The 20,965-nt window shown below is 34.4% G+C and overlaps 1 protein-coding gene and 1 pseudogene across 7 annotated transcripts in view; one reads left to right on the forward strand and one right to left on the reverse strand.

Annotated features, from left to right (window-relative positions):
• Nucleotides 1-20,965, reverse strand: part of CNOT1 (CCR4-NOT transcription complex subunit 1) — an 80,986-nt gene that overhangs the window by 45,239 nt on the left and 14,782 nt on the right. For all 7 annotated transcript variants that reach the window (XM_011356663.2, XM_011356661.2, XM_011356659.2 and 4 more), the window contains 11 exons: nt 15,415-15,690; nt 9,762-9,869; nt 8,868-8,966; nt 8,362-8,430; nt 8,214-8,268; nt 7,551-7,754; nt 6,167-6,335; nt 5,039-5,165; nt 4,787-4,897; nt 2,372-2,542; nt 1,856-1,983 (listed from right to left, as the gene is read on the reverse strand). In XM_011356663.2, coding sequence (XP_011354965.1) covers nt 1,856-1,983; nt 2,372-2,542; nt 4,787-4,897; nt 5,039-5,165; nt 6,167-6,335; nt 7,551-7,754; nt 8,214-8,268; nt 8,362-8,430; nt 8,868-8,966; nt 9,762-9,869; nt 15,415-15,516 — 1,343 coding nt within the window. In that variant the 5' untranslated portion in view covers nt 15,517-15,690. The remainder of the gene's footprint in view (nt 1-1,855; nt 1,984-2,371; nt 2,543-4,786; nt 4,898-5,038; nt 5,166-6,166; nt 6,336-7,550; nt 7,755-8,213; nt 8,269-8,361; nt 8,431-8,867; nt 8,967-9,761; nt 9,870-15,414; nt 15,691-20,965) is intronic.
• LOC111737633 lies at nt 14,060-14,178 on the forward strand (annotated as a pseudogene).

The following is a 20,965-nucleotide window of genomic DNA, read 5'->3' on the forward strand; positions in this document are numbered from 1 at the left end:
CGCTGCTATGTTATCAGGCTAATTTCAAAGGCAGTCCAAATTTACAAAAAGTGGTGAAGGAGAGTAGACACCACTGATCATTTGCATAATCATGGATTCTCCTTACCAAAAAGATATCGTCAAATATTTTTGCGATTAGTGTGAAAAATAAAAACCAGTAACATCAAAGATTTTAGATTGTCAAAAATCTAAAACATAGGGAGAATGAGGGAGAAGGGAGGTAGACGGGGGGAAAATTTTAAATCATTTCTTCAACTAAAAAAAAAATGTAAAAAATGTTTAAATAAATAAAGGGGAAAAAAAATCCAGAACAGAAACCTAATTTATAAATAAGAAAAATTCTACACAAAAATACAGCCTGACTACTTACTTTGGGTAATCTAAGTTATAACCTAGGTGACTCCTAATGTCACTCATGTTCAGAAATTCACAGCACTCCCTGTGAATCATTCTTGCCCCAGACAGCTGAATGTGGTTGACTTGATTTAATCAAGCCTCAAGATCTTACTCTATCCTTAATACATGAAAACTATAGGGACAGAGATCAAATCAAACCCCATGAGAAAACAAATACCCCATGTCATGACGAAGACTAAAGGATAAATGATCCTATTTCTCCATCAAATCAATGACAAAAATTATATTAAAAAAGAGAAGGAAATTTACAGAATAAAAGTAAGTAGGTGGATCTGTGTCTGGACTCTCAATTATTCAAAAACATTAAAAGACATTTTTGAGACAATCAGGAAAACCTGAAAGTCAAGCTATATTAACGAACTGTTAATGTGATATGACTTCCAGTTTCATAAAGCAGAAAGAGGTCTTTACCTGTTAAAATCAAAAAGATATACTGCTATATACAAGACTTAACAGGGGAAAAAAATCAATCAAGCCTGCAGATTCAACGTTAACTAGCACCTGGGAAAAGGACACACTTTAGAACAAACAACTGTGAAGAACAGGGATCAGCAAACTACATCCACAGGGCAAATGCAACTCACTGTTTTTGTTAATAACTTTTTGTTGGAAAACAACCACACCCATATTTATATTGTGCTACAATAAAAGAGTTAAGTAGTTGCTACAGAGAGTATCGGCCTACAAAGCTAGATGTTAACTAAGTTCACAGGAAAAGTTTGCCATTCTTTGCTTTAGGACATCTGGCAATATCTAACAGGCTTTAATAAACTGCCATAAAACTACCACCCACAGCCAAAAAAATTAAGACAATAATCTCCTATATGTTAGAAAAGTGTCCCAGGAGAATATGGTTAGAAAAAAGTGAAACATTATAAAGTAAATGCCTTTGGGGACCAATCCAGCCCATGCCCCCTCCCTATAGCCATGTGTGTATCTCAATAATGGAAGGACTTTAACCATCCTTACCTCACATCCCCAGAGAGAAGTGATCAGAGTTCCAGGAGAAACCTATTGGGCCAGAGTCAGATTCTCCCTCAGAAACTTGGAAGTGGAACTTAAGAGAAACTAGGTAATTAGCTGAAAGTATGAGATTTGATGGGTTGGCCATTTGAGCTACTCACACATATACAAACAAGTAAATCTACAGAGAAGAAAGGTATTTAACTCTAAAGGAGACATAGGAACCTCCTTCCAACGTTCGATAGTTTCAAAAACTATCTAAAGCAGACCTTACACATGGAGAGACGTAATAATCTAGTGATAAAGGGACTAAAAATAGATTCTTATCCACCACACCCCTCTATAAATATTTAAAGTATCTGGGCTCACTAAAAATACTGTTTCATTTAAACCTTTTAACTATGTAGTTGCTCACTATTTTTATTTCAAAAAAGTAGAAGTGACATTTCAAGAAAAGCTAGATGAATGTGCTTACCATGTGGCAATTTCTCGATTGTCATCCTCTGGTGGTGCTTTCAGAATATCAGTGGCAACAGTATGACAGGGATAGTCAGCAAAACAGAAGATCTCTGGATTTATAAGGGAATGCTGAATGAAGGAGAGCTGAAACAAGGAAAGTAAGTCCTTACTTATAAACCATAAATGACTGTGAATACTATACAAATCTGAAACATTTTCATTAGGCTAAATGACAATTTCCTTTTAAAATCTTATAATTATTTGCTCTTTCAAAACCACAGACAATTCAGATAGATGAAAGGTACATGATGAGAAGGCCTTGGAAACAAATATTGAACAGTTTGATAGCTATACTTCGACTGAGTCTATTACTAAACTATAATGTTCCTTCAAAATTTTTGAATTTCTCCTTTTGGGCCATGCAAAACAAAACCTACTTTAAAAGAGTATTTTAATCAATGGATAAATGGCACCATACAAAGAATAAGTCATTATTTTGTTCTCCTTCTATAGCTAAACACCATTCATTTACCTGGCCTTCTGCATGTTTCCAAGGTCTATATATGAGGTCTACTGGGAACACTTCCATTCCCAGACCCCTTTGAATGCCATAAACCACATTATGAAGTCCTTTACTGTCACGAATTTGAAATCCAGGATGGTCCAGTTCATAAGTTACTTCCTTGAAATTCAAACTCGGGTTCTAAAAAAGAAAAGCATTTCAAAGTTGAATGAACAAAAGTGTACATATTTTGATACTTTATCCAAAGAAAATTAAATTTGAAGTTCAAGCAAATGCTCTAATTATCAGCTTAAATTGTCTGAACCTTCTGGCATTTCCAAAGACACTTAGAAAGGTAAGTACTTAATATTCAAAATAAACTGGCTCTACTAGCAACATACTCCAATCTTTCAGTTCAAAACATACTTCTAAAGGTATGAGAAGATAAGTAAGTAAGAACTCTCTCTTCCCCCACCTGGTCCAATGAACACTGCCATCCCAATAAGGCAAAAAAAAAAGTGTAACTTAGTGCCCTCTTGTCTTTACAACAAGATTCTACTACCTTGGAACAAATGACAAAAATAAATCGATTATACCAAACACCGTTCTTAATGACCCAAAGATCTCCCCTAAAAGCATACCAATTTATGCCTTAGGAAAAGCTGTCTAGATTCTTTATATCAAAATGACTGAAAATTCCATTTGAAAAATGTTCTATGAAGATGATCAAAAAAGCATGAAACTTAAGGAAACTTTAAACAAAGGAAACAAGTTTACAGAAAATAACTTACCAAACATTCTGTAAAGTAATAAGTATATTTTATGCTTGAAAGGAAAAAGGTATGCACGCTTTGTATTTAAATCTTCGACTAAAGTATCACAGCCAGTTTAGGTTTCCTTGAAGGTGACTCCTTTTAAGCCATGAGGCTTCAGTACTTGCTTTGTATATAGTACAAAGAACAAACTTCATACGAGGTATTCACTGTCTCTAAGGCAACAGTTAACATTTGCTCTGAGGCAACGATGTTTAGGAAAAAAAAATTTTTTTCTTTCTAAAATTTGATTCAAGAATGACTGTGACAGCATAGAACCATACATCTACTGTTAAATACCATTATCCTAGACAGAGACAAGTTTGATAAATCCACAGGCACACCCCTCTCATTTCCTCCTCCCATCTTTGGTGTGCAATCAAAGAAAAAACTAAATTACTGACCTAGCATGTACCTGAAATTGTCTTCTGATCCCTGCCTTAAAGAAAATGTATAGAAAACTCTAATATACAAGAATAAAAAGAAAGAAAAGGTTAATGGTTCAATTGTTGAGACCCACAGTGCCTTTTACACTCTCTGAAATCAGAACAAAATAGCTTCCAGTAACAAGGAATACGATCCTTGTCTGTGATTTTAAAAAAGAGTATTTTCAATAGGGCGAAAAAATAAGATGAAACTACTGAGTAAAAAGGGCATGTTTTCACTTCTGCAAGACAACCACAGGATAAAAAAAAAAACCATAGGATAAAAACTGATTATCTGCAGTTTTTTCTTTTTTCACTTTCCAAATTTTCCGCCATAATAAAGTATTATTTTTTCCCCACCATTACTTAAGGAGAATAGATTTGAACACTATAAATTTATCTACTATTAAGAAAAAATAAAAAGAAAACCCACTGAATTCAGTAGTAAGGTCATACAGAGAACAGCATTATTTTCTATAACTTGATTTTACTTGTATGTTACAAATATGAAAAACTGAAATTAAGAAATGCGATAAATATACGACCTGACATTTTACAAAGAAGGTCATAAGTATGTATATATGGTCTTTATTCAAATGTTGTGTTTTGTTCCTTGACACTTTATGAACAAGACTAAAGGTATTACATCTTGACTATTCTCTCACTAACTAAACTTCATCCCCCTCTTTTAATATCTAAAAGTTTCATTCTTTTATGTTTTAAGTATTTCAGTATTTTAGAAGAGGTTAATTTGTTTACTTGGGGGACGATTACTTCGTTTGTGGATAGATAAGTATGGATTTTTACCATCCCTATCCACCATAAGCAAGTATGGCAAGATTTTTATTGCACCTTCCAGAAAACATTCAAAGGCCTCCTTTCTCCTCTACAATTCCTCACATAGTCATTACTTTCCAACAAATTGGTCCCTCCAAAAAAACCACACACCAACATTCCACCAAATCACCTCAGCAGTGCCCACTCAGAATTACATATCAATAATTCCAAAAGAACAAACCTGAAATTTCATTATGTACTATTTCTAGTACATAAGTATGATACTCCATTACTTTTGAGCCAGTGAAAGCAAAATTAAAAACCGTTGCTGCTCTCATTCCAATGGGTATTTTATTCACTAAAAATGCTTTCTGTGGGCTACATCATACTAATATGTAAATGAATGTAAAAACATAATTACATGTACTCACCAGTTCTTTGAGAACATCAATCAAGACTTCTACATTCCACGTGTGTGCCTGTGCTCCATCACTTTTATCTTTTCCATCACTCCAGATCCCACTGCCAGGAGCAGAGATACTCTGTAGAAGTAAAATTTGAATTAAACCACCCTGACTACTTAATGTGTTCAGTTCTGGTTGGTAGAATAATCATACTATAATTTTATTAATAAAGAGTGGGGGCTTCATTCATGTTGGAAAATAGCTGATTGCTACACTTACCTGTAATGGAATTCCATCTGTTAATCCTGAATGAGTTCGAGCCATCATTCCCAAAACCCTTGCAACCTGGGCAGCTGTGACTTCCCGAACACCAAATTGCATGATTATATTGCGACATTCTTCAATACTGAAACAGAAATTTAACTTCAGAAAAACAATACCACCGTAAATACCAAGGTTAAGAAACAATATAAAAGGGCCCTTGAGTGAAATCCTAGTTTTACTAATATAGGCAGAATAAAATTTCGCTTGTTACTTTTATATACCTAGGAATGTAAAAACTACCTACTTAACTGAATGGAAAAAGTTTAAAAGCTCAACGAAGAAAATATAAGCCAAAAATAATATCTTTCATAAAGACAAATGAGATTATCCTCTTTGGTCTTTAGTAGGAATCAAATTACTCTTTAAAATACTAATATTCAAGGTGAATTTGATTATTCTGATATGTACAAAGCCTTGAAAATGCATCCTAATTTTTCACTTTGCATCTTGACAATTAAACAAGAGTTTTATTCCAGTCACAAAAATACACACACAACAAATACACTTTCTAACGTGAGTGGAAATGTGCTTTATAGGAGTTTTAAAAACATTAAGTTATATTTACAGTCAAAGTAAAGTACATTAATGCACTTAATAACTCTCACAAAAATATTAGCAATCCACTATATCACAGTCATTAAGTACTAGCAGCATGGTAAAACAATTTCCTTTGTGCCCCTGGAAGGTGCAACAGGCAGGATATAAAAAAAGAAGAAAAGGAAGGTGGTAGATGATGATGGTACAGTGAGGAAAGTGCAGGTGGGGGCAGGGAGGAAAAAACACCTCCATCAATACTACTGTTTACCCTATCCCCGACAAAGCTAAAAACACCTATTCTGGCAACTCAGCTAGGAACCTCTGATGCCTAAATTTGAGAAACTGAGGAGGACGAAGAGATAGAAATTTAGCCACTAGGATATTTATAGCTTCCATGCAAACTAGTATGTGGAAGATTAACTTTAAAAGCAAAATTCCTCAGAGGAAAAGATGGCAACACATTATGGAATCTTGGGAACTTACTTTAAAGAATTACATTGTGCTTGACACAAGGGTAATCAGCGTTTAATACATCTTGCTACCAACCTTGCACAAAAGCCATAGCCTACTTCTTGCATAAAATCAGCCAAAGAGCTCTCCATCATGGTTTTAGCTACCCCTCCAGAATCAGGCAGGATCCTGTCCATTAGAATGTCCCGTTTTTCAGGGTATAAAAGTGGTGCAAGCACCACAGGACAGCGTTCCTGGGGAAAATCTGAAGAAGGAAAAAAATGGTTATAAGTGCTATACTTATTTAAAACCATCTTCTTTTACTGTAAACACCCCTCGAACCTTGTTCCACAAGTTCATACTCAAAGCAAAGTTTATTCAGTTTTTCCACTCCAGCTAGCCCAAGTTATGACTTCAACATCAATTCCAAAAATTGAATGTTTTTATATCACAGAAATTGCTCAAGTATATTTCTGACTTTCTATATTGGGATTCCGGTATCTACTGACCAATTCATACCCTAAATATTACTTTAAATTTTCACAATAGGGCTATCCATTCCAATACGAGGATGGCATCAGAAAACAAACAATTCACAGTCTATTTCAGTGACAAGTGGAAAACTTCCTATCACTGAGAACATTAAAATTAAACAAAAATAACAGTGAAAATGAATAGAAGCAGTTCACTACCAAAGAATTATTTTAAAAAGACTACTTATCTCTCTAAAAGAAGGGTCAGAGGAAAGAAGAATGGCAACACAAACAGGAGTAATCCTAGAATAACCATGCCAGCAGCCAAGGAGTTAAAGTGGGCATATCAAAAGTGACTAATTTTTTAAACTGAAAATCAGAGCATGCCACAATAATGTGGTCTCTGTCTCCCTAAGGGGGATAAAAGACTACATGAAAATATGCTACATCTTAAAATTTGAGATTGTATTTATCAAGATTATGCATTTTATACCTTTTCAATGATGAGGTTTTCATCACTTTACATTATACTTTTTCTTAAAGATTATCAACTTAAGAACAGAAAGGCAAATCACTATCTTCATTTATATTCTAAACTCTTTGTTGTATTTGTGTTCACTCAAAGAAATCACCTTTTGTAGGCTACAGACATTCCTTTTTATTTTATTAGTTTCAAGTACACAGTACATTGGTTAGATGGTTAGACATTTATATAGTTTATAAAAAGATCCCCCTAATTGTTCTTTCTCTCCTCTGGCTCTCCACCTAGCCCATTACATTAATACTGACTGCATTCCCTATGCTATGTTCACCATCCCCGTGACCATCTATCAACTACTAATTTGTACTTCTTTCACCCTTAATTCCATTCTTCCAGCCCCCCAAATCCCCTCCCCTCTGGCCATCAGCAGATTGTCTTCTGTATTTGTGAGTCTGTTTTTTATTAGTTTGTTCTTTTTGTTTCTTAGATTTCACATATAAGTGAAATCATATAGACACTCCTTTACCTCTGCGCAGCGTCTTAAGGAAAGCGTCTATCTGCTCCTGTCCAACTCCAAAGGCTCCCTTCTGCCCAAAAAGGAGATGGGAGAGGAGGAGGTGTAGGACCTCTATGGCTATATCTTGGAAGCCACCTTCTTGATTTCCACTGACGTCTGCGTCAATGTAAGAACGCAGAAGATCTGGAAGCTTCTGTTTGATAAACTGGGCAGCTAGAAGTCAGATAAGCCAAAAACCACAAGTTATTTTTTGCACAATAGGTAAAAAGTCACATACCATCAAAATATAGATGACATCGTTCTCATTCACCAACTCACCCTTTGCCCCCTAAAGTTTTCACAGCTCAAAGAGGTAGGTATAAAACAAGGGACCAATTTCCAGGGGTTGGGGCAGAGGGAAACAGAGTGTTGTTTTATGGGGTAGAGTATCTCGGATTTACAAGATAAAAAAATCCCAGACATGTGAACATAGTTAACACTAGTGAACATGATACATTTAAAAATGGTTATGAAGGTAAATTTTATACTACATGTCTTTGTCATACATACGAGACCCAAAAACTGATCTTAGATTATCTATATTTTCTAAATCTAAAACTATGGAGTTTTAAGATTCAAAAAATCCATGGACTTTAAAGAATCTATAGGATCTTCAGGGGAAAATGAACTTACCAAAACCTCTGAGATCTGAGCTGGAAGAATTCAAGAGGGCAAGGCCAAAAATTACCTGAAATAAGGACGGGTTAGATTGATCAAAAGAGTCAAACAGCTATTTTTAATTTTAATTTTGCCTGTATCTCTCTTTTGTTAAATCACTTACCTCTTGTACTTTGCTTAACTTGAGAACTTTACTCAGCTGGGCAAATAAGTGGGGTGCAGGCTTTAAACTCTGAAACGAACCAAACTTTATTTTAAAACAGGAAGAAATTAAAATGTTCAGAAAGTTTACAAAAGCATCTGTTCACTCAATTAGTGACAATTCTGTACTACTACTAAAAACAACACACCATGTCCTAGAGCTGTGGCCTAACAAGCTTAAACCTTCACATGCTTGTAGTTTAGGTCAGACTCTATCATCAAACTAACTTGATTTTGTTAGAAAGCTATAAAAAAAATATATATAACTACTTGAAATTTTAAAATTAAAACATGACATTATGAGATCAAGGTTTAAAGCATTTTTAGAAAGCCTAATAAGAAAGAAGGAAGGGAGGGAGGGGAAGAGAGGGGAGGGGAGAAGTGAAAGAAGGGAAGGAAGGAAAAAAGACAGCCAGCCAAATAAGAGATCACATTCTTAGGACTACTAAAGATAAAAGCAATACCAACCTTCTGATAGTGCAATGGATTATCAATGGCATAGGACAGCGTGGAGATAAAATTTGGCTTTGTAATCAGCGACGCACACTCCTGAATCAGAAACTGAGTCTTTAAAAATAAAAATGAACTTTCATTAGTACTAACACAGTCATTAGCAAAAATAGAAAGAAGTGCTGAGAATATTAAAGTGTAATCCAACATTATATATTGTTTCTACATTATCAAAAGCAGCTCTTTAAAAATCCCATTTAAAGTACTTAGTCTATTAGCAACAAGTTTAAACCAAACCAAAACCACTACAGCAGGGGTCCCAGTACAGGACTGTGGCCTATTAGGAACTGGGCCACACAGCAGGAGAAAAGTGGCCAGCAAGCCAGCGAAGCTTCATCCCTATTTTCAGCAGCTCCCCAGTGCTAGCTAGCATCACCACCTCAGCTCCATCTCAGATCATTAGCCATTAGATTCTCATAGGAGCACTGGTCCCTGGTGCCAAAAAGGTTGAGGATCACTGCTCTACAGAACAGAGTCCACTGACAAGATAACTATAAGGAATAACAGGACGAACTGTTACCAGATTGAGAATTAATCCACAGAAACTCAATCTAAGACGAGAGAACTCCCCTTTGCCTCACTTACTTGTTAAGCAGAATGCCTCCACATTTCTGCTTCCTTGAGGCAGGTCTGAATCCCAGCTCTCTAAGCCTGAACTAGGTAGATATCTGTAATGGTCTGGAGCCATGCAGAAAGGAAGGCCAAAAAAAGGGGGAGAGTCCAGATACCTTTTGGCCATTCTGCTAAGATCATTTCTGGATGCTGTCTGTATATGTTGTTTGCTACATACACTACGCCTAAAATGTAATTAATTAGATCTAAGTGAACATAAACTCAGAAAGCCCCAAATACCTGATGAAAATCTTTGCCACTGCTTTTACCATCGCCACTGAAATCCACATGCGAAAATAGGCAGCGTAATAAATGCCTGTCTGCCTCAGGACCGTGCCGATTCACAATCTAAAAAAAACCAAAAATGAGAGTTTGTACTCAACATTAAGGGAGTTTTTTTTTTTTAAATCAAGCTCTAGGGCAAATTTTCTAGATCCTTAAGTTACATTAATAGTTCACTTTGGAATAAGAGTTATAGAAATTACTGAAATGGGGGTACCAATATTTTATAATTAAGTACTTCTAAAATGTTTCCTTCAGTTGCTATCATGGAAGTGCTGAAGAAAAAAACTACCAGTAAATAGGTCACATAACTGTGCTATGGTCAACATCTACACTAAAAACAGCAACTAGCATAAATGACATGTAGTAATAATACTTTTTAAGTTGCAATGCAACAATTTTACAACAAATAAGACTTATTTATAACAGCATCACTATTTCTATGCATTATTCTTACCCTAAAAATGTAACCTGAAATCTAACACAACTGTGACTCTTTATCATAGTCTATAAGGCAAGGCCCTAAAGGAACTGGTCTGACTTCAGTACTTAGATGCTGCCCCTGAGCTCTATTAGTTTCTCACTGTGCTTCCAATTTACCCATGTTTGTACTTGCTACTCCCTCTAACTGGAAAGCTCCAGATATCTACACATTTGTTCTTTCACTTCCTTTATTTAGTTTTCTACTCTAAAGTCATCTCGTCAATGAGGCCTTTCATAACTAGCCTCCCTAAAATATCAACATGATCCCTTATCCTGCTTTACCATTCTCCACAGTACTTAACGCCACCTGATCGTGTTTATTTTCTCTGTTCTTCACTAGACTTCTAAGTTGCATATGAAAACAGGGAATTTGTGCAGTTGCGTTCACTTCTTTACATCCTGTCTAGAAAACAGGGTAGCAGTTTGTACAGAATAATCATTTACTTATTAAATGCTACATTAATATGGTGTAATAAATATTTAACTATTTAATAAAGTTACATAGTTTAGCCCAAATACTTTGGGCTAAATATGATACTAAGCTTCCTTGGTTTAATCTTCAACAACCTTGCCAAAAATGACTCCCATTTTATAGATGAAGAGGTGGACACTTAAACCAGACTCTATGAGCCTAAAATCCAATTGTCTGTGAACTGAGGAATCTGGATTCACAGTCCAACTCCAAAGTCTATGTATGCTCTTTCCATTGCATCATGGCAACTATGTGACAGCTGGCTAAGTTAACTTATTTCAGTTTTCCCCATCCATAAAATGTTAAATAAAATGTTAAATAAAACCAATTCCTACATTGTCACACAGACATCTTAAAGTTAAAATCTACATAATCAGGTAAGAACCTCTGCAACCCTAAAGATTACTGTGAACCTAATGTGTTGATTTTTGTGAGTTTTTATCATTCCTTAAATTTTTAGAGACAGAGATTATATTTTCCTATTCCCTGGAATACTAAAGACATCTTAAAGAGTCAATTCAAATTAAAAACAGAATTACTTATGCTCCAACCAACTAGACTTCACCCTCAAGAGCAAAAGTAGCTGGCTTAACATATATTTGAGTATATTCTAGACACCACTCAAGACATAAGCAAATACAGCAGTAGAGGAGGCCAATGGGGTTCCACAGATCTCATAAAGTACATTTTCGTGGGAGAAGAAAAGTACAAGCCAAGAATTTCTGATATATTAACTGTTGTCTGGAGAAAATAAAGCAGGGGTGTGTGTGTGTACTGATGAGAGAGATGTGGTACCTCAGAGAGATCTTCCCTAAAGACGTAATATGTAAGCTGAGATTTAAAATATCGAGGCAACAACTACAGATAGAACTGGAGGAACAGCATTTGAGGAAGAATGACAGAGGGAATCAGGATACCAGATCATGGTTAATGAACGTACTGATTTAACTGGTACTGTTAAACCAACCTAAAGAATGGAACACATTCCATTAGTCTGTCAATGGCCAAAAAAAAATTTTTCATTTTAAATAGGATCAGTGACATTTTACAAATATCTTATCCTTTACATTTATTTCTGTAGTATTTTATAATTTTACAATTGCCTTTATAGGCTCTCAGTATTCACCACAACCCTAATACATAGTGATAAATAATACCAGGTTATTTTAAATTAAGGTTTTTTGGTGTTTTGTTTTGTTTTGAAAACAAGGTTGCAGTCATTAAAGACAAATGCCACACACAATTTGCTGGCTGGTGGTAGGATCCAAAAGTGTATTCTATGGCTACTAGGTGAATGGAATATGCCTTCTGTGACATCACGCTATTCCCATTCATTAAGAACTGTTTTTTCTTCTAAAAACTAAAATGGCATTTTAAGAACATGATCATGGATTGCAAAGATGCTGAAATAAGATTTTATAGATCTCATAAGATAAATAAGCCCTATACATTGTTACTTAAAATTCATACCATTCCACTCACTGAGCAGGGGAGACCAATAAAATAATTCAAAGCCTTACAATCTGATAGTAAAATCTTTAGGCTATTAAAAATAAAGTATGTCAAAGGCATTCTACAGTACTTCTATAATGATCTGATTTAAAAATGAGCAAAAATCCAGTCAGCGTGGGACCTATTTGAAAAAAACTATAAAATAAACAGAGCAAAGAAACAAACAAAACAGGTTAAGAACATACATTTGAAAGAACTTACCCAAATAAGCAAACAGAAGAGTTCAGACAAATAGTATTCCATACCCTCAAAATAATTACAAAACTGTTTTGTTTTTTAAGGGGAAAAGTCTTCAAAAAGGTATAACACTGGTTCAAAGACAAGATAACAGAAGAAAATGAAAGCAATCTTGCAGTGCTTAGGAAAGAAACATAAGGCAACAATCTTATAGAGACTATAAACACCTAATAATCAATATACCTCAATCCACAAGAAATGAAAAACATTTAAAGAAAACAACAAAAATATCCCTGAAATAAAGACTTGAATTGGAAGATTGAAAGTTATGCTGTAGCTCAAGGCTGATGCAGAATAATCAATACTACAACATACACGTGAGGTTAATAAACTCTAATTAAAGGAAAATTCATAGGGATACTGAGGTTAGGAGTAGATGCAGGCAGGAGAAGTTAGCTTATCTGGACCAAAAGACATTCCTTCCTTCTATTAATGTAACTGTCCCCCTTTCCTTTCCCATAAATACCCCTTACCTTTGTTTCCTAATCAGAACACTATGTGGGTTTCTGCCTCAATCAGTACTTCCCTAATAGCCCTTCTTTTCTGATGAACAAATGATTACCTCTTTCTTAGACCTTTATTTTTAGGTTAACAGAACAAATGAACTTAAGCACTGTAATTCATCAGAGTAGCATCAAATGCAATAAACTCCTTATGCATACACAGCAGATACTTCAGAGTACCACAGAAAGAGTACTATGTGAAGTGAAAAAAAATCACATAGGTTCTAGATAATTCTAAGACTTGAGCTTTTCCATTAGAAAGCAGAGCAGAAGAGTTGCCCAAGCTTGAATTTCTAGGTTTCTATCCTACAAATATACTGACACATACATGCAAGAAACCACCTTATAACAGTATTGTCAATAGAAAAAAAAAAAAACCCAAACTTATATAACCTAAATGTCCATCAATAGTAAATTATGATTCATCCATACAATGGTTTACTATGCATCCTTAAAAGAATGAAGAAATGTTTCATGCATGGATAAGGAATGATTTCCAAGACAGACTGGTAAAAAAAAAAAAAAATCAAGATGCAGAACAGTATACATCATACGCCACGATAAAAAACTTGTAAATATTTCCTTGTTTTCTATATGCAGATCTTTAAAGAACAGTTATGAAATAGCTAACATTGGTTGCCTGTGGGTAGGAAAAATGCACAGCTGGGATTAATCAGGTTAATATATTATCTATTTTAAAAATAAAATTAAACCACAACTCTTAAGCACACACATATTCCCCTCAAAATAGGTTCCTATACAAGCCTTCTCAATTCTTAGGTTTAGCTCAAATAATTATTTAGCTCATATTACAATAATTCGGCATCTATTTCATTTACAGGTTTGTACTTGTGTACTACCTACCTTATATAGTAACTCTAATTTATACTGTAAAGGTTGGAGAACCAGCCATATTTTTTTTAAATTTATAAACAGGAACTGTTAGATGTCCTACTTAACTTCATTTAATCCTAACAAGATGTCAAATTTTATTATTTTTATTCTTATTTTGCAGATGAGGAAAATAAGGTTCAAAGAAGTTACTCAGGGTCTATGGCCAAGCTCTCCTGAACAAGCCTGATCCCATCTGATTCCAGAAGCTAAGCAGGGTCTGGCCTGGTTAGTACTTGGATGAGAGACCACCTAGGAAGACTAGGCGCTGTAGGCATAAAAAATAAAAAAATAAGGGATTGTAAACTGACAAAGTCCTTGCGATCTGTGAGGTCAACCAAGGGTTGCCTCATCTAAAAAACAAAAATTAAAAAAAAAATTACTCAGGTCACACAGCTAATAAGTTATAATAATTTAACAATATATACAATTCTGATACTCCATTTGATTTTAAAATAGAAAAGGGGTAAAATCACCTGTAGTATACTATTTAACTGCTGACTTTCATAAAGATTGAATAAAATGCTCTACAAGTCAAAAACCACTCGAGAACAATAGTTTTAAAAGACTAAGGGGTGGGGAGCAAAGAATTTGAGTGGACATTTCCTCAAAGATACATAAATAAGCACATGAAAAGATGCTCAAAATTATTATCTATAAATCAAAACCACAATGATACCAGTTTCACACTCACTAGAATGGCTAAAAGCAAAAAGACATGTAGTAATGAGTGAGTGAGGATAAGGAAAAATTGGAATCCTCACACACTGCAGGTGGGAATGAAAAGTGATGCAGTGATGCAGTTCCTCAGAAAGTTACAACCCAAACTGAAAACAAACATCCACCCAAAAACTTGTAAACGAATAGCTAAAAAGTGGAAACAAACCTAAACATCCCATTGATGGATAAAATGTGGAATTCCCATACAATGGACTATTATTCAGCCACAAAAAGGAAGGAAGCACTAACACATGCTCCAACACAGATAAACGTTGAAAACATGCTAAATGAAAGACAGGACAAAAGGCCACATATGATTCCACTTATATAAAATGTCCAAATCTGTGAAAGTAGAAAGTAAATTAGTAGTTGCCAGGGGCTGGAGAGAAACAGCAACTGCTAATGGACTGAGGTGTTTCTTTTTCAGGGTGATGAAAGCATTCTGAAGTTAGATGATGATGGCTGAACTATGTCAATCTACTAGAAACCACTGAACTTTACATTTTAAAATGGAGAGTTTTAGTTTGTGAAATATAGATCAATTTTTTTAAAAAACAGAAAATAAATGGGACTAGATTGAAACAAATCAGATCATATTCAATAATTTTCATAGAAAAAATCTGTGAATTCTTAAAAAAAAGAGGATGGAATAAGATTTTATAGATTAAGCTAAAGAGAAATCACTTGAAATTAAGGAGCAAAAGTTAGATACTTTTCATGCAACATACCAACATAAATTTCCAACTCTCTCTCCACCACACACTCATTCCTTTAGTAGTACTTGTTTACTCACATGCTGTATTTCCTGCTGGCTGGCTCGGTAGTTTTTCTTGGTTAAATTGTCCACCAGGTAGCTGATTTGAGACAAGGCCAGCGAGAGCGAGTCAAGATTCATTGCTGGTTGGGGCGGAAGCAGGCGGCCGAGCCCGGCGCAAAATCACCATTATTCCCCTTTAGTCACCTCAGAGGCAGGTTAATGCTTTCTTTGTAATTAGCCTATATCTGGTGTCTATACAGTGTCTTCAGTTCTTCTTTACCAGGGGTCTTACTCTGTTCTGAAACATGGCACCTGTTTTTAAAAAAAAAAATGTTCAATTTTTAAATTAGTTAAATTTTTATTATGGAAAAATGGTTAATAACCTTCGCCTCTGCATCTTGGTACATACAATACCTTAGTGGACTAGAAAAAAAAAAAGAACTAAGATGTCTTGACAGCTATTGATTTTTAAAATGCCAAGTTTTAAAATTAGAGACAGAGTAAGAAAATATCTCCCTCCAAAAAAGTTATATTTTAGCAAGACAACCTACAATATTTGGCATTCTTATTTTTTTATTTCAAAATTATAAATTTATACTAAACCCTATTAGAAGGAGCAGGAAACTACTTAACTAAAATTAGGGTTTGTGGAAAAAACTCACCTGACATTTTCAATCCTTCTTCCCACACTATCTACAATCTATTTACAAGATCCCATTTATTCACTTTACTCCTATGTACAGTCTCAAAATCAGATAGTTTGATCTTAAAATTATACCTTAGGATATATGTTTTAGGTTATTTCAATGGCTGACTTGAAAGGGATCCAAGATCCAAATTCCTTCCTACATTGTTGAAACATCTAGAAAGGGAAGCCCAAAGCAGCAATATAGCTAAAATAACAAGATGTTTATCAGTTTAATTCTAACCACCTGGGAATCAGGAAATATTCTGAATTACCAAAACAAACCAACCCAACACACAGGTTTTTTTCTCAAGAATTCACCAAGTATCATCGCTGAAACACAAGGATTTCTGAATGCAAGAAACTGAGCTTATCCACAGCTTCGCCTTCTATGAGATCTGCTCATAATTTCATTACAATCAGAACTCACCATGTAACATATAGAAAATTTATGAAGATTAAAAGCCCCTTGGTGAGGGCACTTAAATCTTTAACAATTTCTTAACAGAGAAAGACTACATTGTTTTGTTTTGTTTATACAAAGCAAAGGATCTACCTATGCTCTCTCCACATTCTCCTAAAAAAAAAGTACGACTAACATATGAAAAGTTAAATTGTGCTTATATCTATGCATTACATGTAACTAAACTTTCCTGCTATAAATTCTAAGAGAAAGTTGTATCCTTCATGTTATGGTGGTAGAATATTTTCTGCACCAGACTAGCAAACACTCAAGTTTGAGGACACGCCATAATGAGAATATACACAAACAGGGGACTAAATGTGATTTAAAGGTATCTCTGAGTCGGAACATGAAGTATGGAAGCTTTCTCTTTTCACCTTGTTCAGCTTTTAAAGTTGTTTTCCCTGAAGTATGCATATCTTTTATTTTCTACCTTTACTTTTTAAACAAAAGTTTATAAAGTGGAAAAAAAACACAACAAAACACAGGAATAGCAGAGTAGGTTTAGAATAAGTAAATTATTTGATACTTTGGTAGAATATTAGCCAAACAACCAAGAGGAAAAATGAATGTAGCTACAAATATAAAGCATTCGTTGTTTCAGGAAATTTCCACATCCAAGCTAAACTAGGCAGCTGGTACATAAGCTGTTTCCAGAAAATGCCCAAGAAACCACAACCTCTTCCTAAATTCAAACCAAGAACTCAAATCAAGAAAGTTGTTGGCTAAGATGCCTTCAGGTATAAAAGCATCATTAAAATTTTGCAGCTAACAAGGTCAAAACAGAACCCCTTTATTTAAAATCTAAAATGCCCATTTTTAGTGCCAAATATAATTCACAGCATTTTAAATTTTTGCAAGTTGTGTTCAGCTAAAATTATATTTATTCAATGCATGTTATGTACATAAACAGTAGTTATTTTATAATTATATACATACAATAATTATTATATATAATAATAAAAAAGGCAATGGATTTCAAGGTAAGTAAGAGTTTGGAAGACTAAAGTTTCTCTTTTCTCAGAATTTATATCAAAAATGCTAACACAAAGGAACAACAGAATAACTTCACCATGAAGTAGATGCTATGATAAACTATTTTAATTATTATTTTACCTATGGTACAGCACAAATACAGCAAGACAAGTGCTGAATACCCTACCAAGAAACAATTCCTCAAATACAACTGAGATCATCACACTTCAAATATATCACCTCTTGATAAGAGCCCCATGGCAAGGTACAACCAGTTAGTCCACATTAACATCTAAAGACTACTATAGATAAAAATACTAGCGTAATACAAATTTCAACAAGCCAATCTTTATTATCTCAATTTAACATATTAAACTAATAACCAATTTTAAGCCATCACCTTATTAGATTAGCAGGGTGACAATTTATTAACCAAACCAGTTGTGAAAGTAAAAGGAGTACCATAAACAATGTACTCCAAGACAAGTGGAAACCAGTACAATGTGATCATCCTGAATACCCGAAGCCTTTGACAAAATTGATCACTCTCTCTGAGATATGGACTTCTGTTACTTTGTTTTTCAAATGCCACTTCACTGGTCTCTTCTCGTCTCTTTTACTGGCTCTTCCTCTTTTGACCTCACAGTATTGGCATTCTTGGACTTCTTTTCTTCTCTATATTTATTTTCCTGGTAATCTTCAGTCTTACAGCTTTAAAAACCATCTTTACCCATAATTCTCAAAGTTCTATATCTCCAGCCCAAACCTCTCTAGTGGTGCCAAAATTTTATTATATTTCCTACTTGACATCTCAAACACATCATGTCCAAAAAATGAGCTCCTGATCTTCCCATACAAAGTCTTCAACTCAACTGATGCCAACTCCATAAAGTTACATAGGCCAAAATCTTGTAAATCTTCCCACTCTCCATAATCAATCAGTCCAGAAATCCTTTCAGCTCTTATTTATAAAATATATCCACAATCCAATCATTTCTCACCACTTCCACAGCTATGATAACCAAGGACCATCCTCACTCACTTGGATAAATATGTTAACCTGTCTTCTGCTTCCACTCTTACTCCCGCCAGTCTATTCTCAATACAACAGCCAGAGAAATATACTTGTCAAATATAAAAAACTCAAACATAGATCATCCTGTGCTCAAAACCCTCCAATGACTCAGAATGGAAGCCTGAGCCAATGAACAAACACAGTTATAAAGAATTTAGCCTCTGGAACTCTTCTGGCTTCCTCTTCTACTTTTCTCCCTAGCCAGTTCTCTCTAGCCACCAATGGCCTCCTTACTTCTTGAGCATACTCCCAACCTTCCAACCTCTACATCAGCTGAATCCTCTGCCTGGAATGGTCTTCCTCCAGATACCAACATGGCTGGCTATCTCACTTCAAGTCTTCACATAAATGTCACCTTCTCAGTGAGGATCACCATGACCTCAAAATTGCAACCTTCACTCACCACCCCCATTTCTGCCATATCACATCACCTAACGCGTGTAACATACTTATATCTGGCTTTTAAAATAAGTATTAACTTCGTATTAAAATCTTAAAGAATAGTTCAAAACAGGCCTATCTTCATTATTAAAAGCATATATGCATTCTTCTTCCAAAATCCCAGAGGATTTATCATCATGACCTGGGATTTCAACAGTGAAAACAGCTAACGGCAGCAATTCTGCAATAAAAATGTTAAATTCTTTCGAGCAGTTACTGTACTACTGTTTTCCCCCAGCATTTCTCAATTTAACAATCACATATAGTATAAATTAAAGGGCACTGACATTTGACAGCAATATATAAGATGACTATAACATGAACAGTAGTAATTAAAAATTTACCAAATATATAACTGTAATAAAAAGAAAAATGGCAATTGAAGATGACAAAGATTGTATAAGGATGTTCTCGGTATTTTTCCTAACATTAAAATTTTAGGGACAGTCTGAATACCCATCAGTGAAAGGAATATCTATATATATGCAATGGAATCCCACTCAACATACAACCAGCCATTTAAAATGTAGTTCTGCCATAAACATCTACTATATACTGGGGGGGGGTGGGGGGGCGCCTTATAAAATGACCTGCAGACATCCAACTTAGGTAAATTATTTCACATTTTAACTGGAGAATACTATCCAATATTCCAAATTATTTCTCATATATCCAACCTAAAGAATACCAAGCAGCTGTGATTTATAGTTAATCTGCTAAGTGTTGACATAAAATACCCATGACACAGTAAAAAACTGGAGAACTCTTGAATAGTATGATCCCATCTAAAATATCAATGTTTATGTGTGCAGAGAAAATAAGGCTCCAATTAACAGTGATTACAAAGAGGCCTCCACTTAAAAGAAGAGTCGTCCTAGAAATCTACACACTTTCACATGTAGTATAACATAACAAATGCACATTATTCACTACAGCAATATTTGTCATAGCAATGGAATGGCCACGAGTAGGTGGCTGGTGAATACACAACTTGGGCAATGTGTACAGTAGTATTCTACCATTTAAACTTTTATTTCTCTATATGCTACCTTTTGTTTGTATATATCACACAGATATACAGTAGGCATTTTTTTTTTTTTTTGCAAAAAATACAGAAGATAAACCACAAACTAATGAAAATGGTTACCTACAAAGGAGTGGGTGAGAAAGGTGATAAGACATAGAAATCAGAATAAAAAATCATCAATTATATCTTTTATATGATTTTTGACTTTTGAACCATGTAAATATATTACACATTTAAAATTTAGTTAAAGAAAAAAAAACTGAAGTGGAACACAAACATAAGTAAATGAACCTGAGTGTCAAATTGATAACATAAAACACAGTGAAAACAATATTTTAAGTAGCTTCTGAGCACAGTATCCTGTATATCTTTAATGTACAGTAGAATATATTTTTAATGATATAACTCAAATTTGACTCGATAGGTTTACTGTTAGTAATATTTTCTTATAATTTTAAAACTATTTTTATATATTATTGGACAAAGCAAATAGGAATCCAGTTTCAGCACAGAGAAATGTGATAAACATAAAACTTTAAAAACCTGAAATGGAAATAGCAACAAGAATTCATTTAAAAAAAAAAATTCCTTAATTGAGTCTACTGAAATGAAAAACTACAAGACTGTTAAAACTGATGACACAAAGAAAGGACAAAATATTGTTAAAATGTCCATGGCAACCAAAGCCATCTTTAGATTCAACACAATCCCTATAAAAATTCCAATGGCATTTTTCACAGAAACAGAAAAAACAATCTTAAAATTTGTATGAAACCATGTAAGACCATAAATAGCTAAGGCAATCATGAAAAACAACAACAAAACTGGAGGCATCAAGCTTTCTGTTTTAAACTATAGTACAAAGCTACAGTAATTATAACAGCATAAAAATAGATGCACAGACCAATGGAACAGAATAGA

The sequence above is a fragment of the Pteropus vampyrus genome, unplaced genomic scaffold (genome assembly GCF_000151845.1).
Source record: "Pteropus vampyrus isolate Shadow unplaced genomic scaffold, Pvam_2.0 Scaffold29, whole genome shotgun sequence".
Lineage (NCBI taxonomy): Eukaryota > Metazoa > Chordata > Mammalia > Chiroptera > Pteropodidae > Pteropus > Pteropus vampyrus.